A 23103-nucleotide genomic window follows, 5' to 3' on the forward strand; every position below is an offset into this window, starting at 1 on the left:
AAAAATCCTCTCTGAAAAGGGAATGCCGCACAAAGAGAAAGTATTAACGACCGCACCACTCAACGACCAAAGTACCCTTCCGACTAACGTTGCGCGTCATGGATACAAATCGCTCGCAGGCTGTAGAGAAAATGCACTTTTCATTTCAACAGCGTTCAACAGATTGCTGCAAATAGAATCGCCCCTACTCCTCTTATTTTCCTTCAATGGTTTTCCTACAGGCGCAGGGAGAGAGCACGTTCAACACCCTACCCACCCATACGACGCATTATAGTCTCGTTATTAAACGCTTCGTTCGTGTTTCAAAATGTGTTGAAGCGTTCTTGCGATTGCTGGGGAGCGAGCAGTGTGATGGACCGAATGAATGTTAACATTATATGGTACGGAATTGTTTATCGCACCTATTATCAATTAGTTGCTCGATATCGGTTTCTATAAATACACTTGAACGGCTGCCCGGCCAACCCCCGTGCGGTAGTTTATTCACCTGAACAAACAACAACGGACACGCCCGGGGGCTGGGCCATCTTGGAAAGTGATCTACCGATAGGCCGAACATCTCGATGTCATTTTCGCTTTCGCCCCCACCAGAATCGGAATCTAACCGAAGAAGTCGAGCATTAAGGTCAATATTGGCGTTGGTGCGGGCGCAAAGAAGCAAAAGTTTTCAAATTATCGCCACGCGAACCGAACCGTGGTCGAGAGTTAGCTGTTGCGAGCGGCCACGCAAGAAAGCCAACCGAGCCCGGTTTGGTGAATAATTTAGTGTTAGTTTTCTCGCGTCGAAGCCAACGTCTTTAGCGTTCGTACAGACGGAAGGGCTTTGGCTAAGTTTGCTAAACAATGCGAGCGGAAGTGAACGACACGCCATCGTTAAATATTCATCCTCAAAATGACACACGAAAGTAATAGTAAGTTTTATGTTCTGTAAGGAGTGTGCAAAAAAGAACCCCGAACAGGAAGCAAAACATCTTAGGCAACATATTGCAGGGAAGTAGAAAAAAAATACGTATCACGAATGCTAATCAAAGTTGGCCGGACAAGTTTCGGAAGAAGTCAACATCGGTGGTGAAACTTTCCACGTTTTCCGACATATCATTCCGATGGTGCACGCGGTTGGGATGCATTCTGCTGCCGGTGATCCGGTATCTGTACAAAGTTAACCTACCTGAAAAGCCAAACGGCGAATAGTGATCCTTTTTTTTGCGACCCTTACTTCATAACCCGAAGCCAGATGCATGCAAATGGAGCATGTCAGCTGGAAGTAATCGACGTGAACAACTCAAGCCTAACTTTTGAACCGAGTTCGCACACCACCAGATATACCCTGGGTGGCCTAGGGAGCAGCAAAAACTTCCCCGTAACGCTTTTTTTCCAAATGGAAGCATGAAAAATGGAACATCACGGAAACAACCCGAGAAAAGTGATCGGTGGGGTAACGGCGTTGGCATAATTTGCTCCCACCTCGCAACGTCAGACACGCCGTTTGTCTTGCTGGCGTTGGATGTGAAATCATCTCGCTAAACCGAGCATGAAAATCGATAGCACCGATTGACAGGGGTTCTTGCGCGCCGGAAGCGCCCGTGGAACGATGTCAACTCGTCTTCGCGCTGGAGATGCTTCAGCACATGTTTCCGTATCGACTTAGCGGTTCATGACACCGAGCCCCAAGAAGTACGCAGGAAATTTGTCACAAAGTGCGTCATTGCGCCTCTCACGGGTCCCGAGCGATTGAAACAGGTTGACTTTTGCCACCACAATCCTTCGTGGTGGCACCATCAGGCGCACGGTGACTTCGATAGGTTCCAATCAGGTTCCTATGCTTCACCATCACGCGATGGAATGGCGGCGATGATAAATGAGCGTAGCGGTTTAACTTCTGCTCCTTCGCTGTCATTGCCACTTGGTGTCATCATTCTGAGGATGGAGAGCAAAAAGCAGTCGTTGGTTTGCGACACCCCAACCCGCAGGAAATGAAGCGTGCACGATTATGCGACGTTTATGAGACGGTTTGATTAATTCGACAAATTAGAGACGACCCCATCATGATGATGATTGAGCAACGGTTGCCTTCCCCGATCGACTGGTGTTTATGCTTGCCACTGTCGGCAGGATCATAAACGAGTGTAATGAATCCATTTATGGGTTCTTCATTTGCTTTGACGATTGTTTTAACATAAACCAGCTGTCTGTCGTTTGGTCAGCTCGTGCTGAATGCTCACACTCGCTGGAGCGCGTGTGTGATATGGCTCTATTATGGCTTCCAAGAACTCGCCTGTGTACGAGAAGGTGTCCCAATTTTTTTTTACCCCCTCCCATGCTGCTCCATTGCGCCATGAACGCACGTGAGCGGTGATGGTCCGAAAATCCAATCAAAATATATCGCTATCTCGCGGCCTGCACCTCCACAGTTCCGGAAACGCTCTTTGCTATCAACCTGCGTGAAGGTGGTTGCGGATCGGCAACGTTTTCGCCGCATGTGTTCTCGCATGCTGATGACACAATCTGTCTACAGGAGACAGGAGATGTGATCGAACGGTGATATTGCGTGTGCGAGAAGCTGATGTTTGGAGAACGTGTTTAAGCGCACACTAAACGGCCTCTCAGTCCACGGCTACGGTGTCGATAAAACGACGAGTTGCACCTTGTACGAGATTCGGTTTAATTTGCTTTCCCGAGAACGATAGCGCATGGGTGGCAAACATGAGGTTGTGGGTTTTTTCGTGAACATGTTTCAAACCTGTGCCCATCCAGCTCTTGCATTCACAAAAATCCAATTTCAAACGAAAAGAAACGGAGAGCGTTCCCTACTCTGGCACCTCGCTCGATTTGATTTTCCCGTAACGGCTGTGTTTGTGCTTGATTTATTTACTTCCCGACCGAACAGCGACACGTACCCGTCGCCTGCTGCGGTCGCTGTTGTTTTTAGTCATTTCTCCCCTTTCCAGCCCAGCTCAAATACACAATCGCTCTGTAATCAACACCCCGACAGTGCTACATATCAACATCGCATCAGCAGCCCGCTACCAACAGTTGCATGCGTCTACTTTAAACGCTAACTCCGAACCGCTCCCATGCGAAGCTGCCTGCAGTTGATGCAGTTGTTTGGATTTGTTTATGGGCTTATCTAACCCTCACAAGGTGCCGTTTATTCCCTCGGGGTGCGGTCTAACACTTCAACGCGTTGGTTAGCCGCTAGTTTAAATCCCATTTCGCGCGTCAGTTAAGGAGGCAGGAAAAAGGAATTTTTGAATGATTTGTTTATTCCATCCCACCCATGGCATTTGACCGCCAACGTCAACCTGCGCCGCGTTCGGCCTTGACTTGGTACACAAACTGGCCGCGTACATGTCGTAACGATCGTTACACAACCCTTGCTTCTGCTGATCAGCTGGCTTGAAGCCAGACGCTTAGTCTTCCATACGACCTCAACACTTTAACGCCTACACTAAATTAACGCGCAACAAAACGTTCGCCATTCACCCAGGAAGCTGTTTCCAAAAAAAAAAAACACGAATCCCACGTTACGCGATTCACTTGCGCTCGTTTCTGATGCGTTCACGCGTGGTTTCTAACGCAACACTCGATGGGGTTTCGCTTGACTTTGATCGCATCCCTCTCACCTTCACCAAATAAGAACACACACACACAAAAGAAAAACGTTTGAACGCGGCTCAAGATCAAGGACAACAGGTGGACCACTCATGGCCGGTTCGGCAGCATGGCAGCATCAACCCCATCGCTGGTATCAGCGAACGCTTACCACGATCTCGCGCTCTTTCGTAGCACGCGCCTTAGCGCCCAACCAAACACTGCCTCCGGTGGAGCCGTCTCGAGCTGCAAGACCTCCACGGCGCTACCAGGTCCGGTGGGGGATGAACTTCCCGGCTGATAACGAGACGCACGTACCATTTTGCTCTCGATTCGCACCAAAAACGCTCTCTTGTGCTCTGGCCGAGCATGGCGCAACACCTCCCAAGGCTAATCTCGTTTTCTCACGATGCGAACCAGCGTAAGGAAGCTGTAATGCGATGTAGATAAGAAGGCTCGCTGGAGAAGCGAGCATGGGCATGTTCATCCCACCGCACTATCGCAGTGTTTCATCTATCTGTTTCGAGCGGTGGCTGCTGATTTTGATTGTGATAACCACCGAGAATGGTGGCTCCGGTGGCTGGCGTGACGGTTGCATGAAAAGAGCATAAACATTCGGGTGGGATGGAAAGCGAATCCCTTGCGGTGGGGGGGGGGGGGGGCGTGCGAAAAATCATTCAACCCCCGGCACCGTGCGGTATCTTATCCGAATTATGAAATGCAATACTTACTGCTGGACGAGCCCGTAACGTTAACGACAATGGTTTGATAATGCTGATAAGACATTGAAAGGGTTCTATCTGCTTGGTTGTGATGATGATGATGATTACGATCCTACCTGAATAAATCGTTTAAAGTACTTTGAGGAATGCATACCTGTTTGAGAATACCTAAAGAAACTGCTAGTGTCGGGTTGGGGCAGTGTTTCTTGACCCTTTTTTTGTAATCATATCGAATGTAAATTTCAGAACGATGATATATTCCACTATCAATATATAGTTTATAAAAAAATCCTTTTTCCTCTTACATTCCGATATTGGTACTAACACATTCTAGTTAATCAAGATGACACTGTCATCGTGTGGGTTGATGAGCACCCAACTACAGTCTGCTATAAATGGAGTAAACGCGAGGAAGCCGACTGGTTAATAGCGGGTGTAATAAAATGTAAGTTTATATTATAAAAACCCTCCCCCTTTCACGGGAAAAGCCTGTTAGCTGCTCTGGCTAAGCAACTGGTATCCCGATGAGGTAAGGCCAGGTTTATTGCTCCACCACTCGAGAGGCTTCGGTGCACCTTGTCGCGGCCATTGTAGTGCTCTTGCACCCATCTGCACAGGGTGTGGGGGTGGAATTTTCCTACCCTCCATCGACACGTTGCCCATCTACTTACCCTTGTAAACGAGCCCGTTTCGCTTCGCAACGGAAATGAGATCGGTTGATTCGGTCGGTATGAACCAACGATGTGGTCGGAGTCGCGACGAGTTGGCATATCCTTGGCCTAGTGGACGTACGAAGAGTGCGGGATCTGAACGGCTGATAATGGAAATTCATTGCAGCCCGATGCGGGAATCCTCACGAGCCGGAAAAGGGTGAACACAATCGGGCCGGGTTCCATTTTTGGAAAGTCGTTTCTGCACGGCTACGAGATTGATGTGGGTTGTGAGATGGGTGAGTGTACCGCCGTGAACCTTTTCGAAAGACAATGATCCGGTGTTGGGAAGGTGTGTGTGTTTTTTTTTTTTGTTCGGTTACCATCCAAACCCACCGTGGGATCGACAGCATGCTGGGTTGTTTCGTAAAAACATTCCACAGCAACGGGCTCATCTTTATTAATTAGAAAGATCTGAATATGTTTCGACTTTTGACCCGCTATCGCAAGGGTTTCTTTACCCTCGATTGGGGCTTGTTTCAGGCAATGTGGGAGCTCGTAAAGCTGAATTATTTTTGCCGAAGACCTTTCCATATATTTACGCTCCGATTTCCTCGAAGTAGTGTGTCCGTTTCTTGTTTGAAACGTGAAACTGATATTAAATGTCTTCTTGTCATAAAGAAAATGTAAACTTTTTCCTTTTTTTAGGCTTGGACTTTCCAAATAAGTTCTATGTACGGTGTAGCATTTGTAGTAATCAACCAATAAAAATGGAAAACAATATGCCTGGATAACGACATGTTGTTCTTTTGATAACAAGCATAGTTTCCATCTAATTCCAAAAGTCAACACGAAACCGTAAAGCTCCATCGTTCGGCGAAGTCAATATTGAAAGTTTAAACATCGGTAACATAAACACCGATGGAAACCCATTCGGAAGGATTAACAATCTCCACTCAACCTGAACCTGAATTCATCTAGGCGCAGGAGTCTCATTAAAATTTAACCACAACGGAAGCGGCTGGCTCCTAAAAGCAACCACGAAAAGCAAACCCGGCAGCCAACAAAAGGAAACGCGCTGCTTTAAAGTAGAGTACACATCCTTTTACCTGTTCATTTCCTGAGACATTTTCAGGACATCCGTCTTCTGAGTTTCGCGTCACGGACGCACAGCGTAGACGTTCCTTTTTACCACCTTCCGGTGAATTTTCTACCCACCGAAAGGGTTGCCCTCGGATCAAAGGAAACACTTGGTATGGTGGCAAAAATTGACTAATGAAAATCACGGAGCCCTAAAGGCTAATTAACCTTGAGAGGGCGCGCATGAAACGGCGCGAGACCCTCGACATTCCCGAGGGTTTTCATGGTGTGGTTTCATGCTCGCTTTGGGCCGGAGAATTTATCTCAGCTGGCACGAAAAGTCACGCAAGCCCGCGTTAGAGAGAATCGCTTTGGTCCCCCCCCCCCTCTCCTATTCCTAGTACCCTTCCGAGAAGTTGTTCGTCATTTTCCAATTGCTGGGGGGCTAACTTTTTCGGGGCTTAATTAAATTAAATTCCAAAAGACCGTAGTTTACGCAACATCTCAAGATGGTGTTAACGATACACCTGTAATCGAGGTGACGGAGCTATTTGTTTAAGACATTGCTATCCAATCTGCTGAGGTTAGAAAGTTTTATCTTGCCGGCTTATAAATGAGGTGAAGTTGTGTATTCGTGCGCTACTGGTTTAGCTGGGCTAGGTTAAAATTCGTTTAACGTTCCAAAACGTATATTAAACTCTCATCAATTTTTTGTTTCGATCTGTAAAAGTTTTCAATCCAGCATTTGGCTCATGATAAGCAGATCACAAGCCTTCTTAAAAGCTAGCTAAAATGTCTGCCTACGCACTGGAAGTTTCAGGAATTAATTCTCCATTTGAAACACAGTAACTGCCCTCTTCTATCTCCCTGGCGACCGAAATCCGGTGCCAGTAGGCTATGAAAATAATTTGATTTCCATACTCCAAGTCCTGCGTCGGCTTCAGTACGGTACTCTGAAGGTAAGAAGGCAATTGCTGGCACTTTTTAATAGATCCCAAGCCTCAAGAGAGATTCCTTTTTCTAAGCCAATCGAATATGGAGCTAAGCCATAATTTTAATGACGACCATCCGCAAGAATCAACCAACGCCCACGAATCCTCGGGGGCAACCGAGACGGACGGTGAAGGTGGAGCTCGTAAAAAACGGAATCGAAATTTCCCGACCCACGATTGCTCGGTCAACCATGATGTCGACGTGGTGAAGCTTCTAATGCCGGCCGATTCCGTTCTAAAAAGGTAAGTTACGGATTTATAGCACAGTAGGAATTTTCCATTGCTATGGAAATGGGTTGCATCTGAGAAGTGTATGTGTGTAAGAGCAATGTCTAGTCAAATTTAGATTCTTACAATACTATATGCTCTTTTTTTCTGTAGGTTTGCTCGGTGGTGGCGCAGACGTTGCCTTATCGATCACCGTAGCCCTTTGGCAAAGCTCGTTTTCCGCAGTGACACGGCATTAAAGCGCGAACTGTCACGCCATGTCACGTACTATCCGCGCACAATTCATCCATTCAGCTACTTCCGGTTAGTATTCGTCCTGGTTGCAGCGGTTTTTGATTGAAATAATTCCTCACTGGCGACATCATCCAGAGAACCACAACCGCATGCAACTCATCTTAACTGAGCCAATTCCTGGCAAAGGGATAACTCTTACATAATTCCCTCCTATTGCAGGTTCATCTGGGAATGCATCATGATAGTAACGTTTGCGTCCGCCTTCCTGATGATCCCGTACGATGTGGTATTTCTGTTCCAACAGGAAGATTACTATCCTTTCTCACCCTTTCACGTGGTGCTGCTCTGCACAGGTGAGTTTTTTTGCACGCTTTGCGACCTTAATTTCTGCAGAATGCATGCTTTATCTTTTAACATTTAACACGCACGATTTGTGCAGATGGTGTTTGCTTGTTAGACGTGGTGGTTAGGTTCTACTCCGGCACGTACAAGCGACGAAAGCAGCAGGTAGATCTCGACCTAAGCCGCGTGCGGATGCAATATCTGCGCTTGTGGTTCTGGATCGACATTATCAGTTCGGCACCCGATCCGTTGATGACGCGCCTGGTACGTATCCTGAAATCATATGATTTATTTCATCGAGCATCCCTTAAACTCGGTTCCATTTAGATTCCACCCTCTACGCTCGACAACTCGCTGCTGTACTGCCTACACAGGCTCGACTTTCACCCCGGGTGCCTGTGGGACTTCTGGAGCCTAATGTCGGTGATAAAGATCTTCCGCTTCCGGACGTTTCTGCGCTACATTCGCCGACTCTGCCAGCGGATGGGGTTGCGGCGCAATGTCATTCAATTTACCACCATCCTTGCCACCGTGCTGACCGTGTTCCACTGGAGTGCCTGCTTTCTGTTTCTCGTGATGCGCCTGGTACAGGGCCCCAATTTGGCGAATGTTGACCAGCGCTCCTGGACCCAGCAGATCCCGTTTTGGAATCAAACCGCCTGTGAGTAGTGCAGGTATACCGTGTTGTTGTTTGTGTAACGCGCCATGCTTTCGCTTCCAGTCGTCCGATACCTGGAATGCTCCTACCGGACCCTGTACACCGTGACCCACATCACGCACAATTTCAGCGAATCCATGACGTACGACGATATGCTGATGTCCCTGATCTTCACCGTCGGTGGGTATATACTGAAGATTTACCTGCTAGCCGAGCTGCTTATTTTCATTCGCATCCTGTTTTCCAGCGCGAGCAAGGTACACATGGTGGCCCTGTTGTCCAAGCTGTTATCTGTGTGCTAATGGTTCCATTTTGTCTATTCCTTCCCCAGTACCACGAGTATCGATACGAGCTGAGCAACTACATGCGCCATGAGCAGCTGCCGGCCGGTCTGCAGAAGCAAATCTTGAAGTTCTACGACATCCGCCACCCGCGGGTTTACAGCCGGTGGTCACTGATGCGGACGCTCGTCGGAGAACAGGTTAGTGTTGGCGTGCGGCCGCGTGCGTGTTTATATTTCATTTCATTTGTCGATTTCTCGCGTCAGCTGTTTGGCGAGTTCCGGATGGAAATTATGGGCTCATTGATTCGGGCCTGCCCACTGTTTGCGGCCGTGTTTTCCGAGCATCAGCTGACTGCGATAGCGCTTGGGATGCATTTTCAAATTTTCACGAAGAACGACATCATCGTGCGCTGGGGAGCAGAGCATGTTGACGGCGGTACCAGTGACAAGGACAACTGGAACATGGTGTTTATCGTGTCCGGTACGGTTGCCATTTATACGAGCCGTTGGAAAGAGGTGTTGCACTTGGAAGACGGCGAACACTTTGGCGAGTTTCAGCTGCTCTTTGATGAGGACATGGTGGTAAGTGTTTCACTAACCCTAGCTAATGTTGGCGTTGACGTGCATCCTTCATTTGCAGAAATTTCCGAACCTTGTGGCGGTGGAAAATTGCGAGTTGTACATGCTGTGTAAGTATTAGTAGGTGGCATCTTCCAACCTAAGATTAAATTCTGAAACCGACTGTTTTGCTCAACCGCGGATAAAAAATGGTGCACTTTATTGCATTTCGAATGTGTCAGAAGTTTGTTAACCTTCCGGCTGCATCCGGCAGCCGGTCAGTGCTGGATAGAAGACTTGCACCTTCACTTGCGGAACGAATTTCCTGTTTGGTGGTGAAATCCAATTCCAGACAACGTTTCCCACGAGAGCCTGAGCGCTTTCCGCTCGGGAAATAAGGCCCGTTCCCCTCGGGCACGACTCGAGATGGCAATTGCTATTGAAATACTTTTCGTGTCATTTCACGCTCACACGCCTTCGGTCCCGTCAACATCTCATTCCTCCTTTGGGAAGGACAGCGCGAGGCTGGTTCGATGCATTCCTGAAGTCATACCCGGTGCAGCGGCGGAAACTAATCGATTTGGCGACCGAACAACTGCAGCAGATGAAGCAGATGCGGCGAACTACCGTGCTAGAGACGCTGGCGAACGTCGAAACGGTTCAAATGCACAGCTCCAGATCGGACGGCGCACCGTGAATTCGTTTTGCTCCCCGGGGCGAATAATGCTTGAGCCGCGCGTAACTTCCGGGCAGGGCAATCAATCATTTCCGGATCCGAAGCCCACGCGGAAGCTGGAGGTTTATGCTATTTTTCACCGTTAATAATATTTATGGTTTTGAATCTTCATCCACCTTTGCGCGGTGGTATTCATTCGCTTGTGTGCCATTTCTTTCGCCTCTTGATGTTTATTAATATTGAGTGGGCAATCGTATTTTTGCCGGAATTGAAAGAAAGGCCTTTCAGCGCGTCGCGAATGGAGCGAATTTAATTAAACATTTTGCCGTGAACTCGTGCTCGCTCGAGTGGAGCAAGCTGCTAGAGTGTCAATAAGTCAGTTAACACCGAGAAAAATGATCAAGCAAAGGAAAGGGAGACATCATGTCTGGTGCACCGAACCAAAGGTTCCCCGGGTGTTAAACAAATGAAGGAGTGAATTTGATTTTAAATCAGATATACCTTATTCAAATTAACTGTTAATAACCATAAAAATGATAACTTTTAGCATAAATGTGATGCAAAAAATAAAACCTGAAAGGTTCATAATCTCATAAAAGTTCATTGATTACCGAACCACGCTACCATGTTTAAACTTAAAAATTTGTTTTAAAATTTCTTTTGCATGTATCAATAACAAATTATAAGGATGAGAGTCTTTTTAAGGCTTTTCACAAATGGGAACAGATTTTCACCAGAAACCTCGTATCACAGGTCGTGAAGCAAGAAAAATTCAACATCATTTTTTTCAAAGATGTAAGCCATAGTTTTCTGTGACAAAAATCAATGCGCCTGATAGCTTTAAGTACCTTTGTTTTACAAAAAATGGAATTAAAGCGATGAATAAACACGTTATCAGTTTTTTTACATATTTCTCCATAGTGCAGCTATGATTTACTAGTCCAATCGCGTGGATCTCTCAGAACGAGAGCACGTTCATTTCTTCTCATTTTTTGCCAATCATCTTGTACAACCGCTTGATTTTTTACGAACACGTGTCATCCCTCCACGTGCTAGAATTAATTCATATTGGATCTCGATGAAAAAAAGGAGTCTTTAAAATCTTGTTTGGTGAAGATCAGGAAGAATACGTTTCGTTTTCATACGGCATTCGATTGCTATGTAGATTTTGAGAGAATATAGAAAAACAACAAAAAAAGTCGTTCTAGTATAGAAAACGTTGTTTTTTATTCTCCATTTCAATTAAACATTTTTCATTCGTGAAACATGGACGCTCCATTACATAACATACGACATTTCTTTGAACGTTTTACTTTTTTCTCGGTACTTTCTACGTATACACGGTCCTTACTGGCAGTCCGATTGGTTATGTCGGATAGAACGAAAAACTTTTCTTGATTGACAATAGGGGATCCAAGCAGATTCGCATCATTCCTGCGGCAAGGATGAATTTCATTTGATTATAGAAAGTGATAACGAATACTGGGTATCCATGGTGGCTTTGATGTCGGTATTAAAATTATGAAGTCCGCTGAATGTGACAGTATACTGATAACAATGGATTAAACGTAGTCTTAACTTCTACGCCTTTTTTCTCTGCGGTCTATGATCATTTGTTGAAGAATTTTTTGTTATGATCAGAACGGGTTGTGCAAAACAGATACATATGTATTTTATATTTTTTTTATTAAATGATATTCCATATTGATGAGAAATAAGAACTGCATACAAATCAATCGCTTTTACATCCCAACCGACATAACACTTTCGACAATGGGAAGCATGCGGTTTCCGTGGCCCACATTGGGACCAGCTGGACTAGCTAAATTTGTTTTAGTGACTTTCACCCTTCTTCCCGGCAACCCGCTGGAAATCGTCCATTTTAGTAGTTGCTATCGGCTGACCGATGAAGGCCAGATGGTCTATGATTGTCGTCTCACCGCCCGACTGATTGTCTTTCACGAACAGCTGAATGTTCTGCACGTTTTGGAACTTGACAAACCGCAGCTTCATCGGATTACCCGTTTCTAGATCCTTCGGGTCTACCTCCAGATCCTGCACCGAAACGTACGAATCGGCCATATCGAAATCGAGCGTACGGGGCTGGTTTATGAACAGCTTTATATTCTTGGGCCCGTGCGTCGGCGGGGCTTTGATTTTAAGAGAGTGCAGCTTCACGACCTGATTAAAGGTAACCGATATAATCAGCTGTTCATCACAATCCGATGCCAAATGACCACCGCTGGAAGTAAGCGCATTCGTCCATGGATGGTCGTCGGCTTCATTTAAGCATTCGCATTGGTTCTTCTGGATGAAGGTATTTAAATCCAGCTGTATGGAATAATAAAACAAATAATAGTCAGAGCTATGATGTGCACACAAATGTACGCTACGACATCCTACCATGCCCTGGCCATAATCCTCCCCCGAATCATCTGCGCTAGCAGCATAATGTTTCTGTATCTTCGCATCGAGTCCATTAATATCTGCTCCTTGGAGTCGGTCAATTTTGGTCTGTAAATAGTAAAACAACTACGGTTAGTAAGGTCGAGAAAAGTGGCTGACTTCTCCTTTTGCTTACTCTGGCACGGTAGAAGATAAACGTTGGCATTGCGGATACACCCTGAGTAGCTGCTGTTTCGGCACATTTGTCTACGTCTACCTTAAGGAACACTGCTTTCGGGTACTTGGTAGGTAGTTGCTCAAATAATGGAGCAATATTCCGGCAAGGACCACACCAGGTAGCTGTGAAATCGACGACTACGAGCTTACCGCCGGCGGCTGACAACTCAGCCTGGAAATGTCCTTCGTCGTTGATGGTCTTTACCGACATCACGTGGCTGCAGGGCTTTTCCGATACTAACAGAAAACAAGCGGCTGAAGCTCAGCGAACTAGTAATCTACGAATTTTCTAGGGTACAACAATTTCTTACGGCAACAAAGCGGGACGATGACGATGCTTTTGCTATGACAATTGATGTTTGGTAGACATTTCAATTTGACGTTTGTAAATGCTGTTAGATGGAGTTTTCTATGCTGTCATTTTATGTAAACAATTGCTCTGCTTGGAGATTGAATTTTCTGTACTGTCACTTTTTGTAAACAGTTATTCTGCTTCGGAAGGGCGCCAAAATTTGACCTGGTATTGTTTGAGTCTTAGTTTTAATCAATTAACGTACAAAAAAGTGATATGTTTGAATTGTGTTGTTAAAATTGTGTCCAATCATGTCGTACAATAATGTTCATAGAGCTTTCTTGCAGGCGTGTTCGAATCACGGCACAATAAGCAAGCAACAAGCCCACGACATACTAATCGGCATCTATGCACGCTGTAAGAACGACTGTGACCTTAGATGGGATTGTCTTATTCAAAATGTTGTTTTTACAGATGGTGAAGATGATACGGTTCCCGATGAGGATAAAGTAGCAGAAGTTGTGGCCAAAATAAACGAACGTATCTATCGCTTCGACCAGAAAATCAGCTTTACGCACTATGATCCGACCGATATGGATTTCTACGTATTCGTCAATCTGCAAGAGTCGCCGGTAGATCTGCAGCAAAATTTCTACTCCGCTACCGAGATACATTACTTTCGTGTGTTATTGCGTGAGCTCACATTAAGCGACGACCATCATCTACCCTCTATTGCTTGCCTTAACTTAACGAGCGAAACTGCCGGTGAAGGAACAAAGCCTCTCACGAAAGCACGTGCCGAACAACTGTTGGGGGAATGGGAGGAAATGGGCTACTTTCTGGAGCTAGAAGACAAATGCTACTTGGGGCCGAAAGCAATTGTAGAATTTGAAAAGTTCCTCAACAAACATTATGCGGATGTTATAACACGCTGCTGTCTGTGCAAAGTCACGATATTCTATGTAAGTATATTAATTCTAGTTGTTTGAATGTGCCAACTGAACTAAACTTGATTTTCATTTTTCAGGGGGTTCGTTGTGCGAGCTGTCCACAGATTTTGCACAAAGATTGCATGAAGAAGTACCTCCGTCGACTCACAAATTGTCCCGCATGTAAAGAATTGTGGAGCGTTCCGTTATAATCGTTTTCTATCTTTATTTCCCCTGTGTCCATTTTCGAATAGATATTTAAAACTGTTTAAAACAAATAAAACCATATTCTCCTACGAGCAGCTTTTGAACTTAAAGTTTCAGCTTTATCTCCTTTTGAACAATGCTCCATGCTTTTTCCGCTTGTTGCTGCGAGTACTCGTAGCTCCATAAGGTACAGAAAACGATGTCCGATTGTTGTACCATTTCCTCATTAGTACACACCTGAGCTTCAACGCGATGCATCGCATCCTGTTCCGAGAGGTTATTTCGTTCCATCAATCGCCGTATTGCTTCATCGCGGGGAATAATACACGACCACACCTCGTGGCAGTTATCATGCCATCCAGCACGGAGCAGTAAGGCGGCCTCCATGACGACCACTTCATTGCCGTGTTGCTCGTAAAGCGTACGGATCTTCTCTTTCGAACGTTGCGCAATCCTTTGCCACATGATTTTGTTTAATTGGTTCAACTTTTCCCGATCGGCGAACACAATTCCACCCAAAGCTTGGCGGTTTATTGTTCCATCTGGATGAAGGATTTCTCGGCCGAATACAGCCACTACTTCATCGTAGCATTCCTCTCCCGGTTCGTAAAGCTCGTGACCGATTTTATCACAATCGATAACCCCAGCACCGAGTTGCCGAAAGCGGTCGAGCATTTTGCTCTTACCAGATGCGATTCCACCTACCAAGCCGATAACGTACGGTTTCACCCCTAGATTGCTTGGAGTGGGCTTGCGTGGTTTCAATCGACTGCCTAGCAAATCCATGCGCTGATTACTGGAACTAATTTTGTCCTCCTTATCCTCAATGGTGCTCTCATCGTCCAGAAGTTCAATCGTATGCACCTGCAGCTGGTTCAACCCGTTGCGCTCGCGTAATTCATTTACTTTCGCGCCACCGCGAGCCGTTTCTGTACTGACCACAATAAGCTAGAATGTGAAGAAACGTTAATCTTTTAAACGAAATAATAAATTATATTCCCAACTGCTACTCACGTCCATATTCGGGTCAGTGGCTGTAGGTCCGAAAGGATCGAGAATCGGAACCACTTCGTAGCGCAGTGATGCGTCGATTTCTTCCAGAAACTCCTTTACAATCTCTATCCGCCGTTCTGCCGGGAGGATTAGTTCATGAAGCTTTTTGCTCTTTATCATCGCACCGTCGGTTACACCGACAACAACCCGTTCAGTGGCAAGCAGGACCGCCTGTGTGAGCAATACTTTATGGCCAGCGTGTAGCCGATCGAACGTTCCGCCGAGCACCACATTAGGGTAGGTTTGTGTATCCTTTTCAACATCCGGAGGCAACCCAAAGCTTTCCACGCTTTCCGTACCCAACTCCACCACCTGCACACCCGGATACCGCTCGGCAAGATTCTTTTCCTCACCCAACGACGATGAACTGAGAGCGTAGTCGTAAAATAGATAGTCCACCTTTGCTGGATGTGATCGATCAACAAACGATTGAAACCCGGTACCACTCGATCGTAGTGATCCGGTCACAATGCGCAAATCTACATCATTTCCGATCCAGCTCACAGACGATTGGTATACACTCGCGACAAATCGACCAAGCGCCCTTGGGCATGTAACACTTTCGGCTACTTTTGGGTGAAATTGTAGGTATAAGGTATTCAATGCGTGCGAACGAGTTGCGGACAGTGTTTTTGCAATGTTCGTCAAATGTACGGCCGTCAGCAGGCCAGTTCGAGACGACATGTTTGAACCAAAGGCGAGGGCAAAGTGCTACTGCAGGTTGTTATCTGTTTCAGCCGATAGCAGGTTAGGAAGCAGGGATAGCTGCCCTAGTTTCTTAGTATCATCTACTGTTACTCTAGAAACGTAAATCCTTTTTATTGTTAGAAGAGGAAAGTAATATATCCAATTAGTACACACCTACAAATTTCCAGACACAAAAATGATTTTAGCAAAAACGCACTATAAATTGCTCATTACACACTGTTTAAAATTTGTTAAACAAAGAGTAAATTCAATTTAAACAAAGTTAAAAAAACAACTTAACTCACTAAACACATAACAATATGTAGCATCTTTAAAAATTACGAGTACTTTGCCTTTGTTGTTTACACGGCTGTAACAGAAATCAAAACAAATGCACATACGTGTGGGAAATGTCAGTCTCTTCATTTATTATTTGTGTCAAATCGACAGAATATGTTACTATCGTTACTCAATTTCAAATTTGATAGTATTTTAGTAGAAGTAGCAATATTGTGAGCAATATTGTGAGTATGGCAATAGTCTATGGCAAGTCCATGAAGAATAAAGTTTAATCAAAACCGCTTAATGTGCCCCAATGCAAAAATTGTGAAGGGATTAAACTCAACAAAACCTTTCCAAATCTCCCACAAAAAGCACAAGAATCCGTCATTCCGATAGTTTTCAGCCATGCCAAACGCCGACCGAAGTGTAACAAATGCACAAAAATCAAGCCCACGTGGCTGGCACTCGTCGCTAAGCGGTATCGATTTCGGTGTCGTTCACAGTTTTTGCATTGGGGCACATTAAGCAGTTTTGATTAAACTTTATTCTTCATGGACTTGCTATGCGAAATTATAGGATAAGAATGAATGAATTATGTATTTATGAACTAGAAATGTAGTTTGGAGAACAATACGGCCAGGTCGTCATTAAAATACAAAAAAAAATGAACTTTTTGACTCAAGTCACGAGAGTGCAAAGTTTGTTGTTCATACAGAAGCAAGTGTGGTAAAAAGCTACACAACTACGATGAAATTTAAATTTTGTTATAACTAAAAAAAAAGAATTCATTAATATTGAAAACAATCAAGCAATTTTTAACTAATTTTCTGAAACACTGAGCCAATTATCATGTTTTAGCATAAAATCTCAACAAAAAAGAATTAAATCTTTTAGTTCTATAAATTTTAGATCACGTTTTTCCCAAACCACAAATAAAAAGGGTGACAATTTTTTGACCCTTTTTTCGAATTTGAAGGACTGTGAAGGGGTTAACATGTAAAAGCTTTGCTAGTTTAAACACATAATTCCGAATTTTCAAACATAAGCTGATCAGGTTGCGTTACAATAAAACATATACATAACTCTCATAATCCAACCACACGTGGTATTACTTTGCTCAATTCAGTCAAGAAACTCTCTCAACCTCTAAAATCCATTCCCGAGAAGTGTATTGAAAACAGTAACATTTTATCGCTAAGCTCATGCCATTACCGGGACGGCATCTTCCAAAAGGGCATTCTCGTCGATTTCTACCCACGGTTGACCGACCGACCAATCACGCCGGCCACATGACGAATGCATAACGCGCGAAAGCTTTTCCCACACCCACTCGGACGGGCGGTCTTCCCTTTCACGTGCCCCGGTTGCCGTGGCGCAAAATAATAACATCGGCTCTCTTGTACGGCTTGCGCCGGTTACGTCAGCGTGATGGTATCTTTCCACTTCTTGATCGGTTTACCTTCTGAATTTCCCTTTCATTTGATCTTCTGCCAACCGCTGCTTGAGCTTTGCTCTTGCCGACGTCGGTGTTCATCTTTCTTTCGCCCACTCCTTAGCTTCATCTCACCGCTTTTTCCGTCCACTGGCGCTATCACACGATCGCGAATGTGCGAGATGCAAAATTCGCTGCTCCCGCCCTATGGAGAGAAGTGTGGAGTTTCCCTTTTAAGATGCGATCTACGTGCTTCGTTTTCTTTTGCGGCTTTAGATCAATGCAGTCACGTCTGTTCGGCTGGTCGGAACGATTATATATTTCTTGAGTTTTCTTCCCGCCTCGGGGGCGTTTTCCGCTATGCTTGACATTTCTATGATTCGCATCGTTTTGCGCGTTAGAAGATACGCTCTTGTCCTATGTCCGGGTATCAACCGACTGTTCTTACTCACGTACTCACGTTCAGCAGGCAGTGTAACGTTTCATTCCTTTGCGTTCTTTAGTACATTATGGGCACATTGAATTTTTTTCCTACTCACGACACGGAATGCGCTGGAGATGGTGCGGCATCAAATGATGCATAGATAAAGCATACGAAGCGTACAATTTGGGATTTACCTTTCCGAAAAACGTGTGAGAAAAAAAATGGCTAAAGCACACAGTTTCAAGCAGCGACAAGGACAAGTAAGAAGTAGTACGAGACCGGAAAGTTTCGTTGTTTTTTCACAGACGTTTGTAAATGAACTAATCAAAATTATGTACAAAAGTATTACAGCATTGCAGTAAGTAGTGGGTAGACAAAGGTAAAAAAAAATGTTGCCAAGGGATTCCCTTCGCCTGCTGGTCCTGCCTGCCCGCGTGTATGCCTTTTCCTGTTTGTTCGTGCTGTTTTTCGCAGTGTTTTTGATTGCTCGTGCTGTTTTCCCTACCTCACAGGCAGAGTGCTGGAATGTGTGTTATTTTTTCGCATCTCTGTTCCCGTCGTGTGGTCGTGTCAAATTTTTGCTGCATGAGTATGTGCACAGGTCACAGCGAAAATGCTTCCTCAAATCTTCTTTCCTTCGTTTCCTCACTAGCTCTACACTAGCTCCTTACATCTTTCCTGCCCTTCTTCCGTCCCTCTCTTCGCGCACACTCTCAATGACTGATGAAGAACGGTAGCCATCCAGCTCCGGCCATCGGGATGCAGCTTACTGCAGGGCCTGCAGTCTGGCGATTTCGGCCTCAAGCGCCTGGATGTTGAAGTTCGGGTCATCCTTCGGTGGGTTGGAGCGGATGAACTCGAGCGTCTTCAGGACATGAGCCGGGACTGGGCCTTCACGTGGCAGATGGGCACCCTGGGGCTGGAAGCCGTTCTCGTCAGCGACGTACGTTAGCTGGATGGGCGTACCGTCACGGTCCGTCCACGAGGCCGATCCCTGAGCTGACTGTCCACCGACTCCTTCCTCCTGAGCACGGATGCCATTGCTCGTCTCGTAGTTCCACGCGTACGAACCGTCCGGGTTGACGACGCTGTCGGAGTTCAGGACCTGCGCTTCAGCATCCGGATTCTGGGCAACGGCCACAGCAGCCAAGGCGGCGATGACGAACTGCAGAATGGACGAAATGAGCCATTTAAATACGGATCGAACACATCGAGTTTTGGTGGGATGTTTGTTTTAACCCTCTTTACCCGAGCAACCTGTACAAGTTGCCAACGCGTTAGTAACACTCTCTTGGTGTTTGAACGAGCGAATCCGACATGGTGCAACACACCCTTTCTAGCCCATCCTTGAGCAATCGAACACCCTTCGAGTGATTCTACTGCCACTTGGCGTTTTCGCTGTCAAACGCAAGCACGAGTGTGATCTTTCGATGCCCGATCGATGATGTTCCTTCCTGCATGCGAGATGCACTCGAAGGTCGTCACGATGCACGGTGACATCCTCCTTCATTATGCGATTTCCTGTCGCGCGATATTAGACATGACAAATAATCTCACCCAACAGGAGGGTCGTCATTGCCCGTGCTGTTCCCCAATGGCTACATGCTGTTCCCCGGTTAAATACAGTTTTTTTGCATGCATAATTGGTGCCATCATCGCCACACGTAACCCTGCGCTATCTCAACCCAGTGCTCCGGTCGAGTCGGATAATTGAAACCGATTACTGCGCCACCGAACCGGGAATGAGGGAGAATGAGAGCTCGTCATTAGTGTCGACGTTTCATTGACAACTACTTATCAACAGCGACGTAGCAGGTGCGTGTATGATGCCGCATCGTTGAGACGTTCATCTTCGCGATCTTCGCTCGATCGCTGTCCGACATACCATCGTTGCCGTGCTTTCCCGACCTCCGTCCACATCCGACAGCGTTAATTCAATTGATCGATGTTTCGTACTGCGTAATGGCCCTCTACTCCATACACATAGCTTCATCAATAAACCACACTCGCGTGTGTTTAAGGGGCAAGATTTACGACCCTCACCTGAGCGAGGTGGTTTAAAAATAGCCTTCCAAGCGAATGACGAATTGAGCAGAAATAAAAGAAAAAAACACGTTGTTCATTGAGGAAAAGGAGCGGTTTCGTCAATGGCCACCGTTCGGCGAAGGACGGGCTAGTGAAACAAGTATCGTAAAAACAAAGAGGCACCCAAATAAACCTCATCTGCTCGTTGTCGTGACGCAAGAACGCATCCCCGCAGTTCACTAAAGGGTAATGACGGTGGAATTAGTTTTTTTTTGTCTGCCCGCGTGATGCGAGAGCATAAAAACACCGTGGCACCTGAGCTTGTGCGGTGGTGTTTTGATTGCATTTTGGGCAAAGGGCACCACGCCATTGCATGGGAAGACTTGTGGCACAGTTTGTTTTTTTTTGCTCGTTCGGTGCGACAGCGACAAACTGAGCTGGGAAAATTAGCCACCACCCGCAAGAAGGCTTACCGCGCAATGGTTCTCGGGTCGCGGAAAGCTCCCATCCCATCGCGTAACCGCTTGGGAATACAGCCCACCTTTGGCATCTTTTGGGACCGCCGTTTCAATACACCTTTTGTGGTGCTTTTTTTTTCGCTGTTCTTTGGATTAGCTTTTCTGCACCACGGCGCACTATTTCCGTTCTCACGCGGTGTTTTGGGCATCGTCTTGTTGGCGTATCACACAGTAATTGGGCGGAGCAGGCACACATGCAGGCGCTAATGTACCTTTTCGTTTGGTTTTGTGCAGCTAACCGTGCGGTAATCGCTGCTCTTCCGAGTCGGTGCGTAGATTGCACACGTTTCGCAAGCGATAGTGTGGCATCTCTGGTTCAAGGTGATGATTTACGGTGATATCGCCATGATCTGGCGAGGAAACAATGTTGCAATCGCGATTTATCTGCGCGACCAGGGGACGTTAAATTAACGGGTATAAATACGCCTTTAATCTGTGATTAAACAAGGAATAATTGCAACTGTTATGCAGCTAATTTTGATAAAACATAACGTGTTCAAAAGCTCTCAAAAAAGGTCTAGATAGCACGAAGGGTTCTTGACCAATAGCAAAGAAAAAAATAATCAAGTAAATTGGAGACACAATCCAATGGGTTTTGTATTCAAATGTAATCCAATTTCATGATGCTGCAAGAAGTAAAAGTAGTTCATGATATTGAGTAGTTGAGACCTTTAATAATAAAACGTTTGTAAGATTCCGAATACATCCGAAAATTGGATCAAAAGGATATTCAAAGGATAGCAAAATGAACTAGCAAATTTCAATGGAAATCGTTTGACGAAATCAGCCAATTGATGTTCAATGATTTCTGCCAAACAAGGTTTAACAATCGTTTTGGCTTTGAATGATCAATAAATTCACAATAACAGCAGCCAGCTGCATCACATGAAACCGTTAGAAAAGATTCACAATTTCCGCACAATTGATTCCGTACATTTGAAAAAAAAACGTCACTGATTTAGCTCGAACGGCGTCGAGATCACTGGAATCCCTTCTGCACACAAAATTGGTATTGTTTCGCTTGCGGAAACCAACCAAAACAGCCCGATCCTGCTAATCCTTGGAAGGGAAAACTCACCACTCGGAACATGTTGCTTTGTGTTTTGTTTTCTACGAGGCAGCTGACGCAGCGAGAGCAAACGACGATCAAGTCTTTTCTAGTGCGTTTTTCGTTGCAGAGAACGTCTGAGACTGATCGTCGGTTGAAATTCGCGTCGTTTTTATACGCCGCGTTGAAGAAAGTCACGCCGAAAGAACCCAACCGGCGGGGCGATCGGTAAGAACGAGCAAGACGGCACGATCCAAGCGCACCGATCGCTAGTACGTGCGCGATCGCAAAATCGGTACCGTTGAGGGGCGATTGCGATGGAGGTGGAAGAGCTAGGGTGCTGCCGGCCGGCTAGGAGGGAGAAGGAACCGAATCTTACCCTACGGAGCCAAAACCGAGTCCATGCCCGGTAGTGGAGAGGGAAGGCAACCCTCTCGTCATCCTCGTCATCGCCCGGATCGTGATCGGTAGCCGGAGGCTGGGAGTAGAGTAGAAGAGAGGATCGGTTGGGTGGGGTGGAACAACGGACAAGCCGTCATCCTCATCATGACACCCGGGACATCCGAGCGAGATAGAATGAGACCGAGAGAGCGCAAGGAGTGTTCATGTGCGAGTGAGACAGAAACCAAAGGGAAGGCTGGCGTGAATCGCTTAAAGAAGGGATGCGCACAACGTTCGCGTAAATGTGTCGGTGCGTGGCAACGGCAGAAGCTGCATCGATCGCAAATCGCACAACCGCCACCGAAACGGCTGAACCCGGGGTGGTGCTATGCAAAAGGAGGCATGAAAAAAAAACACGCCAACTAAATAAATCCTCGGCTACAAACAAGCGGAAGGGCGTGCGAGTGCAGCGAAAGGGAGCCCAAAGGTAGCACGGAGCGGCTCGATATGTGTGCATGCTGTACATAAAGGTGTAACAGCAAGAGTTGCGGTGGTGGCTAGGGTGGCAAAAAAAAAGAAGCACACAAAACAAAACCACACCACCGAACGTTGGCATTAGCCACCGCTCACTACAGAGAAGGCGTCCTAGTAAGGGTGACTCGGTGGGGTTGCATTAGGTTAGAGCATCCTAGGGGTGGGAGATGGTAAGCAGGACACAGGGAGCGCGGGAAACATGAGTAGTGGCAGGCAAAAATGTTCGACTATTCGACGATTCGCCTGGCCGCGTGCGCTTTAGTACAGGCGTTAACATCTCGACCTTTTTGGCACGGCGTCGTCCTCTATCGGTGCTCCTCGGTGGGAGAGAGGACGATGGCGAAGATCATGGCGATCATGATGGAAGCTGCGCAATAGCTGGTCCACCGAACACGGGTGGAGTGAGGAGGTCTCCGGTGGCGTTTAGTTTTCCCTCTCAAAAAAAAATCCCAAGCTCCACAGTGTGACCAGGCCGATAGGTTTAATGCGTTTTTTTTTCACTCCTCTTGTTATGTCTTCTCCAAATGAATGGATGAAACAAAAAAAGGGGGTGTCCATAGTGGGTAGATTAATCTTATTAGCGGTGAAGCGAACTCGAACACATTTGGCGATTCTTTGAGAGGAAAAATTGGATGATTGGTAGCTAGGGCGGAGG

At 46.1% G+C, this 23103-nt stretch overlaps 5 protein-coding genes across 5 annotated transcripts; 2 read left to right on the forward strand and 3 right to left on the reverse strand.

The window, feature by feature from the left end:
• Window positions 1–7078: 7078 nt before the first annotated feature.
• Window positions 7079–10529, forward strand: LOC128724895 (potassium/sodium hyperpolarization-activated cyclic nucleotide-gated channel 1-like). The gene is made up of 10 exons (XM_053818616.1): window positions 7079–7278; window positions 7417–7566; window positions 7717–7850; window positions 7937–8103; window positions 8167–8500; window positions 8561–8754; window positions 8829–8978; window positions 9045–9362; window positions 9421–9469; window positions 9857–10529. The coding sequence occupies exons 1-10, from the start codon at window positions 7079–7081 to the stop codon at window positions 10033–10035; spliced, it is 1875 nt and encodes a 624-aa protein (XP_053674591.1). The 3' UTR covers window positions 10036–10529.
• A 1158-nt stretch (window positions 10530–11687) lies between these two features.
• LOC128722959 (thioredoxin-like protein 1) lies at window positions 11688–12847 on the reverse strand. Its single transcript, XM_053816654.1, has 3 exons — window positions 12596–12847; window positions 12418–12528; window positions 11688–12345 (listed from the first exon to the last, which is right to left on the reverse strand). Exons 1-3 carry the CDS (start codon window positions 12845–12847, stop codon window positions 11848–11850), a joined length of 861 nt encoding a protein of 286 aa, XP_053672629.1. The 3' UTR covers window positions 11688–11847.
• A 392-nt stretch (window positions 12848–13239) lies between these two features.
• On the forward strand, window positions 13240–14069 carry LOC128723504 (non-structural maintenance of chromosomes element 1 homolog). Its single transcript, XM_053817252.1, has 3 exons — window positions 13240–13345; window positions 13403–13890; window positions 13956–14069. The coding sequence occupies exons 1-3, from the start codon at window positions 13240–13242 to the stop codon at window positions 14067–14069; spliced, it is 708 nt and encodes a 235-aa protein (XP_053673227.1).
• On the reverse strand, window positions 14065–15801 carry LOC128723503 (bifunctional coenzyme A synthase). The gene is made up of 2 exons (XM_053817251.1): window positions 15079–15801; window positions 14065–15012 (listed from the first exon to the last, which is right to left on the reverse strand). The coding sequence occupies exons 1-2, from the start codon at window positions 15799–15801 to the stop codon at window positions 14170–14172; spliced, it is 1566 nt and encodes a 521-aa protein (XP_053673226.1). The 3' UTR covers window positions 14065–14169.
• A 2534-nt stretch (window positions 15802–18335) lies between these two features.
• LOC128726823 (endocuticle structural glycoprotein ABD-4-like) lies at window positions 18336–21665 on the reverse strand. The gene is made up of 2 exons (XM_053820652.1): window positions 21564–21665; window positions 18336–19107 (listed from the first exon to the last, which is right to left on the reverse strand). Exons 1-2 carry the CDS (start codon window positions 21573–21575, stop codon window positions 18709–18711), a joined length of 411 nt encoding a protein of 136 aa, XP_053676627.1. The 5' UTR covers window positions 21576–21665; the 3' UTR covers window positions 18336–18708.
• Window positions 21666–23103: the final 1438 nt, after the last annotated feature.

The sequence above is a fragment of the Anopheles nili genome, chromosome 3 (genome assembly GCF_943737925.1).
Source record: "Anopheles nili chromosome 3, idAnoNiliSN_F5_01, whole genome shotgun sequence".
NCBI lineage: Eukaryota > Metazoa > Arthropoda > Insecta > Diptera > Culicidae > Anopheles > Anopheles nili.

Bases quoted from the DNA above. Each gene is read 5' to 3' on its own strand.
- LOC128724895 (XM_053818616.1), top strand. From the start codon at position 7,079: ATGGAGCTAAGCCATAATTTTAATGACGACCATCCGCAAGAATCAACC. The intron at 7,851-7,936 runs GTGAGTTTTTTT...CGATTTGTGCAG, and splicing joins CGTGGTGCTGCTCTGCACAG to ATGGTGTTTGCTTGTTAGAC. The intron at 9,363-9,420 runs GTAAGTGTTTCA...CTTCATTTGCAG, and splicing joins TCTTTGATGAGGACATGGTG to AAATTTCCGAACCTTGTGGC.
- LOC128722959 (XM_053816654.1), bottom strand. From the start codon at position 12,847: ATGTCGGTAAAGACCATCAACGACGAAGGACATTTCCAGGCTGAGTTG. The intron at 12,529-12,595 runs GTAAGCAAAAGG...TACTATTTACAG, and splicing joins TTATCTTCTACCGTGCCAGA to ACCAAAATTGACCGACTCCA. The intron at 12,346-12,417 runs GTAGGATGTCGT...TATTCCATACAG, and splicing joins AGGATTATGGCCAGGGCATG to CTGGATTTAAATACCTTCAT.
- LOC128723504 (XM_053817252.1), top strand. From the start codon at position 13,240: ATGTCGTACAATAATGTTCATAGAGCTTTCTTGCAGGCGTGTTCGAAT. The intron at 13,346-13,402 runs GTAAGAACGACT...TTGTTTTTACAG, and splicing joins AATCGGCATCTATGCACGCT to ATGGTGAAGATGATACGGTT. The intron at 13,891-13,955 runs GTAAGTATATTA...TTCATTTTTCAG, and splicing joins GCAAAGTCACGATATTCTAT to GGGGTTCGTTGTGCGAGCTG.
- LOC128723503 (XM_053817251.1), bottom strand. From the start codon at position 15,801: ATGTCGTCTCGAACTGGCCTGCTGACGGCCGTACATTTGACGAACATT. The intron at 15,013-15,078 runs GTGAGTAGCAGT...TTCACATTCTAG, and splicing joins CCACTGACCCGAATATGGAC to CTTATTGTGGTCAGTACAGA.